Here is a 10702-nt window from a genome sequence, read left to right on the forward strand (position 1 = left end):
GCGGGTGGGGGGAGGTTTGGCTGCACTGGGTCACTGTGGGAGCAGGAGGGAGAGGACAAGGAAATGACCAGGTGAGGGCTCCTCTGCCCCACCCCCACTGTCCTGTCAGTCTCCAGGCCTGTGCGACCATGAGGGCGAGACTGGGAAAGCCCTCCAGGTCCCCCTCTAACCCTAAGGTGGCCTGTGCTGTGGGCCCACTTCTTCCAGGTGATGGGGAGAGTGGAGAGGCTGGGGTGGGCGGAGCAGCTCCCCTGGGATGACACTGCTGTGAGCAGACTGGGAGCTTGCACACAACTGCCTGTGGCCTCCTTGTGCACGTCCCCTCCCTGCGTCCCCTCAGAGGCCAGATTCATCTTGTGGATGGGAGTGGGGAAGTACTTACCTAAGTCAGAATGTCCCTTTCCTACTGTCTAAAGTTTTTCCCGACATTATTCCTCTATGACTGCAGCATCCCGAAAGCGTTCCTCCCCAGCAGCCCTCATTCCTCCTGGCGTTGAGCAGGGACTGCCATAAGGGGAATGTCTGCGTGGCAGAGCAGTCCTCACCTTGTCTTTGCTGCTAACTTATTTCTTTATTTTGTACCTGACTGTTGAAATGAAGAACTAGATGTAGATATTTCCTTTCATTCCATCGGTTGTCTTTTCACTTTCTTGGTGATGTCCTTGATATACAAAAGTTTTACATTTTTATTAAGTCCAATTTATGTGATTTTTCTTTTGTTGTTTGTGCTTTTCATGTAATATCTGAGAATTCTTTGCCAAATCCAAGATCATGAAGATTTTTTTCCCATGTTTTCTTATCGAATTTTAATAGTTTTAGTTCTTATATTTAGGTCATTGATTGATTTTGAGTTAATTTGTATAGATGGTGTAGATTGGTCTAAATTCACTTTTATATGTTGATGTTGTAAACTGCTTTCTCTACCAGAGTTTATATGTATTTTTCTACTTAGGTAAACAAAGGTGTACACATAGACATACATGTAAGCCAGTTCACATTTTTCAAGTTCAGAGCTGTTAGGGAGATTAAATGACATCTTGTAAGTGACATTGACGTAGCCGAGTTGAGATGGATCTGACAGTGGTACTTGGTTTAGGGGACATACACTCTCAGGCACTGGGCAGGGGAGTAATTACAGACTCCCTTCCTTCCCGGGGGCTTCCCTGCCCACGCGTGTTTCTTATTTCTTTCAAAACAATGGCTGCTCCAAAGCCCTCTGCCATCTCAGTGCACACTCGCCCTGTGTGTGTTGGTGATAGCTCTGCTGTTACTGAGTTATTTGGGTGGACAAGGCCAACCCTTAGAGACAGGCCTTGTCCTGGGAAGCCAGGCTGCACCCTAAGACCACAGTGCCTGTGTCTGACTGAGGGCCCAGCCCTGGATCTTGCCCCATCGGTGGAGGACTGGTTCTCAGATGTCACCCATCTGGCTGTTCCCTCAACAAGAGCAGAGTGGGACTCTGAGAACGTGATTTTCCATGGGTCTGCATCTCAGGAACAGGGGTTGGGGGTCATTCTCCTAGGGGGCCACCCTGGGGATGGTCCACCATCCTGGACGCCAGCTCCTTGCCTGGTTACCTCTAATGGTTGTCATTGCTCCTCCCTACTCACGTGTGTCATCATTCAGAGCTAAATAGTTTCACTTTTCCCATGACTTCCTTTCCTATAACCATCACAATCAGTCATTCTGGAAACACAGCCTCGTGTGTCCCGGACTACTGCTCCCTGCCTCCAGGACCCTCCTGCCTCCATCTGTCCCTCTCCTGCTTCAGGTTAATGAGGCCCCACTGCAGCTCCCTCGACAGGTGTCTTCATGTCTCCCACTTCACTCTCTGTGGGCAGGTCCCCCTGGCAACACCCCCGCCAAACAGATTGACCCAATTACCCCTCTTCGGAGCTGATATTGGACTGTCTCTTGCTGCTGGCGAAAATCAGACCACCACTGTGTGCTCACCGAGCCAACTTCCCTCTGCTCAGCAGCGGCCTCACTGGCTGCCGTGCATGTGGGGAAGCCGGCCTGCTCTCCTCCGACTGCTTCTCTTACACCTCCCATCCCAGCCTCTGGGGCTTTGCCTCTGAGGGCCCGCTCCTGCTCCTGGCATCCACTCCGTTTAGCCTCTCCTTCCTGGCTTCTGCTTCACTCTTCCTCTTAAAAGAAGAGCCCCAACTTTCCCCACACCCCTGTCGTTACTGTTCCCCCTCCTTCTCTCCCTTTTCTGGCCACATTTCTTGTCGCTTTTCCAGCCTCAGGCCTGGCCCTCCTCTGCTCACCGGCCCTCACCCGTCCCCACAGTGCGCTGTTGGGCTGGGTGCACGGCAGCCCACAAGCTGAGCGAGTGCCTTATTTTGAACTCAACCCGAGGGACACTTTTCAGACCTCAGCCTCCACGATTCCTTGGCAACACTGGAGCCTGTGACCATTTCCTCCTCAGTTTCCACTGGGAACCTCACTCATGGTCCGGGCCCAGGCATTCCTTCTCCACTCCCAGCCTTCTTCACTGCCCGCAGGGCCAACACTCCCCCTTTGCAGCACATGGGGACTCACCAGCTAAGTATGACCAAAATCCCCCTTGGCGTTTGGGCCGGCTCCGGGGAGCGCACTGCTGGAGGGCTTAGGTCGCGCTGGTAACTCGCCCGGTGGCCAGCCTGGCCTCCATAACCAGCACCCGCCTGGGCAGACAAGGCCAAGGCTGTTTGCAAGAAGCAAGAGCCTGGCTGTGGGGCCTGCGAGTTCTGACCCCCACGCTGCAAAAACAGCTGGTGGGGTGGGAAGGAAGTTAGGTGGGACAGCACCAGGCTCTTCCGGTTTCAGAGAGAATCGAAACCCTAAACTCCAGAACAGTCCACAGACATTGCCCAAATCCTTCACCGTGCCCAGCTGCATCTCGGTGTCGCCATCTCTAGAGAGCGGACTGAGACACAGGACAATTAAGGAACTTGCTTGGGATCACACAGCCTGGTGATCAGAACAAAAGGCAAGATGGGCTCTCTGCAGGTGAGGCTGGGCGCCTGCCCATCGGACTGCCTGGTCCTGGAGGCTGTGGCAAAGGCCAGGGGTGCTGGCATAGTGAGAAAGAGTACTTTGGTCTGCGGATCTGCTTCCAATGGCACTTCACACTGTGTAGTCGGCAGCCAGGCCTCCCTCTGCTGCGCACTGGACTTGCCTTTGCAGGTGGTGCTGCGCTTGGAGGCCCATCTGCTGGTTCTCCTGGGGCTGGGGTGTGGCCACAGGCCTGGCCTCGGTGCAGGAGCAGCCCACGACAGTGCCGGTCCCATCCTTGTGCTCGAGCTGCTGAGGCCTTGTCATGGAGGCCATGGAGGCATAGGTGTGCTTGGTGCCCAGCACATGGGTGGTGTCACTCTTCGCAGTTCACGGATTCCCACAGCATCTCTGCCATCACCATTTTACAAGCGAGGAAATGGACTCCGAAATCCGGGGATTCTCCAAAAGCCCCCAGAGGGCAAGCAGCCAGGATTTGGACCCAACACACAAAGAGATGTGTCCATCCCATGAGTCACTCAGGGGTGGAGCATCCATCTGAACCATTCTCACCTGGATGAGACATGAGTGACAGGAGGAAAGTCATCCACAGAGCACCAGGACCACCTGCAGGAGGCGCCGTTCTCCGGATCCCAGTTTCATGCAGATGAACCTGGGCCCACACATCACTTTCATCCTGGGCATCCCGGCCCCCCCCACTCCGCCACACACACACTACATCTTCATGGCGAACCTATGACACGCGTGTCAGAGGTGACACGTGAACTCATATTTTTGGTTGATTTTTCTTTGTTAAATGGCATTTAAATATAAAAAATAAATATCAAAAATATAAATCTTTGTTTTACTATGGTTGCAAATATCAAAAAATTTCTATATGTGACACGGCACCAGAGTTAAGTTAGGGTTTTTCAAAATGCTGACACGCCGAGCTCAAAAGGTTCTCCATCACTGATGTAGGGGGTGGGGAGGGCAGAGGGAGCACTGCCTTCAGCCTGGAAATGAGGGACCAGCAGCAGCAGCAGCAGCAGAGGGATGCAGACTGAGAGGCTGAGAGTCCATGAGGCGCCCAGGCCCTGACAGACACCGGCATCCACACGTGCAAGCACCACTGGAGTCCTGCTGGCCTGCGTGTCACTCCGCCTCCCTGAACCTCTGCTTTCTCCTCTGTGAGTCAGGAGTAACAATGCCTCCTCACAGCCTGGCTGAGAATGTGGGGCATGGAATACACCTTGAAGAGCCCGGACAGGTTCACTGATGTGCAACAATAAGAAGCTGAGGAAGAGCAGGCGACTAGCATTCACGTATGGAAAGCAAGGGTTGATCTGTGGAGCAGTGATTTCCAAATGTCTGGCCAGGAGTTTCTGGGGTGAGCCTCACTCTCTCTCGTCGCTGCCTTGCCTGTGGCCAAAGTCCCACGAACTTTCGTGGGTTCTGAGAGGTGTGGCCTGTCTTCCATGACACCCTGGTGAGATGCCACCTGGGTTTTGATTGAGCCTATCAGTAACCATAGCCAGGCCACGAAGCAGGCCCTGGGCCTTGCCCTGTACATGCCCACATGCACCTTCCTGGGTGACTGAGCGGAGCCCTGCTGGGAGCACTGGGTGTGGCAAGTGCAATTTGAGAGGCTCCCTAGGGGCTCAAGAGAGGGGGCTGGGAGAGGCCCATGGGCATTTTGCTTTATTAAAAGTGACAATGCTATGACTGGCTCTATACAAGCTGACACAGATGACAGAGCCCGGTCCTGCCTGCTACCCTACTGGGCTCCGTAGGGCTGAGGAGGGAGCAGCAGGTGATCCCCCTGGCATGCTGTGGAGCCAGGAGGCCGAGGCTGGCCATGAAAGCAGCAAAGGCCCTGCAGAACCATCCCCCGGGGGCTCAGGTCTCCGCCTAGGTAATGACAGAGAGAACACAGGCTCTACCTCAGTTATACGCTGGGAGAGAGCGAGCTCAGCAGTCCAGAGCTCTGCCTCTGTGGGCCTTGATGAGGCAGGAACTGGATTCTAATTCAGCCTCAGACCATCCAGCTGCTTAAGTGGTCCTTCAAGTGTTGGCACCCACATCTGCCAGTAGGGGATGATTGCCCCTCAGAGCCATGCGTGAGCATCCTGTGGGTGAGCGGGGGTTGGGGGGGGGAGAAATGCCTGAGCCCTGCATGCAGAGTCCTGAGGAAGCCATGGGGTTATTACTGGTGTCATGACCCAGATGTTGTATATAGTTTCCTCAGCCCTTGTGGAGAAAGGCAAGGTAATGTGATACTCACTTTACAGATGGGGAAGCTAAGACAGAGAAGGCTGTAGGCAGAATTTGTTTAAAATCTCACTGTTAGTAAGAGACAACACGAAGTCTGAAACCCTGATTTATTTAACCAGAAGCCTGCACTGCTATTTACCACCTTTATGGTACCGCAGGCATTGTGGTTTTATACTCCTGCTACTAAGGATGCTGGTAGAATTGTTTTTTTCTAGTGTAAGACTTAGAGCAACAAGCTTGCTTTGATGCAGTCAAACCCAGCCATTATAGAGCATTACAGAGATGAGGAAGTATTGCCTTATTCCACCCCTCATGCCACAGCCACCCCCCCACAAAAAAAATCGAGGTGAGTTCTAACAAAGATGCATATAATAATATTATGAAACCACAGAAATAAAACAAGTTTGGGGAATAAAAAGTAAAAGTAGAGAAGTAATAACACTTCATATCAGCTGAAGGACCAACATAGATGCTATGATTGAGCTGTGAGTTTCACTCTGAGCTTTAGCATAAAAAAGAGTCCTTATTGGTTCCATCAACCTCATAGTCACAAAGGGAGCCTGCTGGTTGCTCGAGAAACCCAAGGTTCCCATGGTGAAACATGGCAATGTCCTTCTTTTGTGGATGTACCTAGGGCTTCTAGAAATTTCCAAACACGAACACAGTACTGGACCTCCTTCAACTGCCCCTAAGGTGCTCCCTCCATGGAAGGGAGGCCTCCGATTGCACAAGGCTTTTGCATTGCTGCAAAGAAGCAGGCTATGCCCAGGCAGCTGGTCAACTCTGTTAGTCACTGGACTAGGAAATTTATCTAGTGGGGACCATCCATCAGAAGGTTGTTTGGTTTTTTGAAAGTTCATAAAGGAACTTCAATAAACATTGGAGTTGGGAAGATCTCCAGAAAAGCTCTCATGTCCTACCATTCAACATCAATTACCCCAAACAGGAAGACACCAATTATGACCCCCTCAGGAAGAGACATACCTTGCTCCGCTAAATAGAAAGTGCAGTTACTTGATTACTCCAGCAGGACGAAAGAAGATTTTCTTCTAGCCCAGCAACAAGCCCAGCCAATGGAAATGCCACAGCTCAGCCAATGAGAAGCTGTCGTCACCTGAACTCTTACTTTCTTCCAATGAACTTGCATTTTTCTCTTGCTGATGACTTTCTTGTCTCATCCTTCTTTTTACTCCTTGTGTAACCTCTAGGAGTAGCTCTCTGCTTGCTAGATGAGATGCTGCCCAATTCACGATTTAATAAAGCCAATTATGTCTTCAAATTTACTCAGTTAAATTTTATTTATTAACAGTTTCTAGGCAACCAATCAATGTGTCTCTCTCACATTGATTTTCTCGGTTGACTGGGCTCTTCTGGGGGATTCTGGTTTAGGGTGTCTCATGCAGTTGCAGTCTGATGGTGGCTACGCTGGAAGGTGTGAGGGCTCAGCTAGGCTGGACATCCAAAATGGCTCACTGACGCCAGCTGTTCAGGTCATGGGCTGGGAACTCAGCTGCCATTGTCAACACCACCTGTGGTCTCTCAGGTGGCATGGAAGTGAGTACCAGGAGAGCATTCCAAAAGCAAGTTTCAAGAGGTCCAGATGGAAGCTACAGGCTTCTTTTGGCCCAGTCTCAGAAGTCCTAGAATGTTACTTCCCCCTGGCCAGACAAGTCTGAGATCAGCCTATTTTTAAGGAGATTCGATTTCTCCTCTAGACACAAGAGGTAGCTTGTGCTTATAGGGAGGTAAAGACAAGATTGTGGCAACCTGGAACCCTCCTGGACCTGCCAAGTGGAGTGCGGGAAGCTGGGATGATAGGTTTCTACAGGCCCTGTTTCATGTTGCTGTTGACAGCAGTGAGAGTGGTGAGGATACCTCACATTGTACTTTAGAGAGCATTTTTCATATCCACATGGTTTGCCAGTGAGTGAGCACAAGGTTAGTAAGAGGCAGAGTGTTCTTGCATCTACCTGTGTCATAGAGGAAGAGGCAAGCTCAGTGACTTCCTCACTTGACACGGGTCTTCTGCCATCGGCCCATGCTCTAAGCCATCATCCTGACAGGAGATTACCGCGCTGAATTCCATGTCCTCTCGCCCAGTGGCTTCTCCCCAGTCGGGCAGCAGGATCACTCCTGGGCTCTTACTTGGCTCTCTTGCTCTTTGGCAAATGCTCGGCTAACGGGATTTTCTTTCTTGTGGTACAGGATTAGAGAGTACACAAAGGAGTCAGAGAAAGTCGAACCTCCCTGGGTGGTGCAGGGTGGGCTCTGGGCAACTTCCAGCTGCCCCACTGCACCTCCCTGACTATTACTGGCTACTTCTTTCTAGACTACTGGCCTAAGGGGAGCACATATCAAGGGCTAACTTCTAGTCAGATCCCCAGCCTCCCCAAGAATACTCAAATCATTCAAGGGTGTGTGTATATGTGTGTGTGTGTGTGTGTTTAATGAGTTTGTTGATATTTTAAAACAGATTGCATTAATAGACCTTGTTCAAGCCTCTCCCTTACTTCCTCTGCACCTGACCCATCTAGGGGTGGTCTGGTTTCAGTTAAATAAGGTTTGTATTGGGGCCAACACAGGTAAAGAGCATCAGTGACACTGGCTGGAGGCCCATGAATGTGACAGCCAATCCAGAAATCATGGGTCTGAACACCAACAGCATTGATGGCTGACCCCTCAGTGTCACATACAAGTGACGCTGTCCCTGAGACTCTGGAGAACACAGCTGTCACACACATGCCCACCTTGAAGGAAAAGTGCTTTGCCTATGGAGTGAGCTAGTGCCAAGGCCAGGCATAGGAGTAAGAATGGAATTTTCACCCCAAGAAGTAAACTCTGCTTTGACCCTGGCATAGGGTTAGAAGGAGAAAACTGACAGCACATAAAGAGAATTAACCTCTGAAACATGACTTCCCTCCCCAAGAACGCAGCCCAGGAAATGCTGCACCCTGTTGCCAGCATGCAGCTTATGTCCAGCCTGGACCTGGGACAACCAGCAATCCTATATAATAAGAGAGGAATATGCTAATTAGCCATTATGCCCTGAGGCATAACGACCAAGTGCATCATGACCAGATCATGCATCAGCAGGAGGGTGGGCCATCGAGGTACAAGGGGCTGCGGAGAGCTACAGGAGGGGACAGGGCAACAAGCTATGAGGGGGGGAGGGTAGAGGAGGGCGGGGGAGCTATAGGAGGGTGGGCAGTAGGCAGAGAGCTACAAGAGGGCAGCAGCGACCTACTGGCGCACGGATTCGTTCGCAGGGCTACTAGTAAAATATAAAATGTACAGAGCCCAAAGCCACAGGTAGGGAGAGCCAGGGCATGTGGTGGTTTCCAGTCTGGACTGTGGACTTCTGCTGGGCACTGAGTCATACAGCCGCTTCCCTTTCCAGATCTTTCCCAGGTTCACCAGCGAATCTCCCCATGCATGTGATAGGGAACAACAGGGTATTTCAGAGCTCTAGGACAGAGAAATGAAGACTCAGCCAGGTAACAAAGGACAGGGTCTTGGGCGTTGCCCAAATCACTGCCCACTGCTGGAGAAATTAGCAGTCTGAGGTAGACAAACCTGGTGGGGCCCATGGGCTCTATGCTCAAAGGAGCTGGCTGGGATCTCTAGCCATTATGCCCTGAGGCATAACGACCAAGTGCATCATGACCAGATCATGCATCAGCAGGAGGGTGGGCCATCGAGGTACAAGGGGCTGCGGAGAGCTACAGGAGGGGACAGGGCAACAAGCTATGAGGGGGGGAGGGTAGAGGAGGGCGGGGGAGCTATAGGAGGGTGGGCAGTAGGCAGAGAGCTACAAGAGGGCAGCAGCGACCTACTGGCGCACGGATTCGTTCGCAGGGCTACTAGTAAAATATAAAATGTACAGAGCCCAAAGCCACAGGTAGGGAGAGCCAGGGCATGTGGTGGTTTCCAGTCTGGACTGTGGACTTCTGCTGGGCACTGAGTCATACAGCCGCTTCCCTTTCCAGATCTTTCCCAGGTTCACCAGCGAATCTCCCCATGCATGTGATAGGGAACAACAGGGTATTTCAGAGCTCTAGGACAGAGAAATGAAGACTCAGCCAGGTAACAAAGGACAGGGTCTTGGGCGTTGCCCAAATCACTGCCCACTGCTGGAGAAATTAGCAGTCTGAGGTAGACAAACCTGGTGGGGCCCATGGGCTCTATGCTCAAAGGAGCTGGCTGGGATCTCTCTGGCTCTCCTGTGGCAAGAAATATAGAGTGGGCTGGTATCAAAGGGTACTCACAACTGGGGAAGCTATTAAAGCTCCTGGGGGCAGCGGGTACGGCCCCCACTTACCCAGACCCATGCCAGTGGTCTGAGTGTCTGCAGAGACAGTGGCCCTCACAGTGGCTTTCCGGATTAATGTTTCTTTATTTTTTCTTCGTATGATAAGCCACCCACAAAATTCAGAGAATTAAACATTTTGTTATGTTCTTTCATGTTTTTGTGGTTTGGGGGGCTCAGCTGAATGATCTTTCATACAGTTGCACTCAGGTGTCGTCTGGGGTGACATGTCGTGTGGGGCTAGAGTTCTCTGAAGCCTCACCTAGGCTGGACATCCAAGATGCCTTTTGTTGTTGTTGTTAATCCTCACCAGAGGATGTTTGTTTCCATTGCTTTTCAGAGAGAGTAGAAGGGAGGGAGGGAGGGAGGGAGATTGTGTGAGAGAGAGAGATCAATGTGAGAGAGACACATCAACTGGTTTCCTTCTGCACCCTCCCTGATCGGGGGCAAGGAGAAAACCTGCAACCCAGGTACATGCCCTAAACCAGGAAACAAACTCCTGACCCTTCAGTGCAAAGGCCAATGCTTAACCACTTAGCACACCGGTCATGGCCAAGATGCCTTTTTTTGCTCCATGCCTGGCATGTGGCATGTGGGCCAGGATGGCTGGGACATCGTCGGCTGGCTGAGAATCTCTCCCTGCACAGGGCCTCTTCATGTGGCTGGCTGGGCTTTCTTGTATTATGATGGTTTCAGGCTGGTTGGACTTCTTACATCATGCCAGGTCCTCTAGAGCAAGTGTTCTGAGAGACCAAGGCAGAAATTGCAAGACTTCTTATCACCCAGCACGAGAAGTCACAGTGTCACTTCTGTTGCATTTCATTGGTTTCATTGGGCAGATCAGCCAGATTCAAAGTGAGAGAAGATTAAAGGAGGATACGAATATTGGGAGGCATGTTCCTCAGGGGGCACATCTTTGGAGACCAGCTATCACAGGTAGAAAGAGAGGGACTAAGATGGAGAGATTCAGAAACCTTTAATTCCCTCTTACATTCACTGTGGAGGCAGAGTGGCCAATGGGGGTCACCGAAGGCACTACCCCTGACTGGTAGGTGAACTCTAAAGCCCTGAGGTTCTGAGGCCATGTCTGGGTAGACGCCCTGGTTCTTTGGTCAGCCCACTATAGCTATGTTCTGAAATGTT

The 10702-nt window shown here is 51.4% G+C and overlaps 1 protein-coding gene across 1 annotated transcript in view; it reads right to left on the minus strand.

Annotated features, from left to right (window-relative positions):
* Positions 1-3315, minus strand: part of GDF10 (growth differentiation factor 10) — a 43769-nt gene extending 40454 nt beyond the window's left edge. Inside the window, exon 1 of the mRNA XM_014535672.1 lies at positions 3164-3315. Within this exon, the coding sequence (XP_014391158.1) occupies positions 3164-3315 (152 nt within the window). The remainder of the gene's footprint in view (positions 1-3163) is intronic.
* Between the last annotated feature and the right edge of the window lie 7387 nt (positions 3316-10702).

This window comes from Myotis brandtii, unplaced genomic scaffold (genome assembly GCF_000412655.1).
Source record: "Myotis brandtii unplaced genomic scaffold, ASM41265v1 scaffold148, whole genome shotgun sequence".
NCBI classification, from domain to species: Eukaryota; Metazoa; Chordata; class Mammalia; order Chiroptera; family Vespertilionidae; genus Myotis; species Myotis brandtii.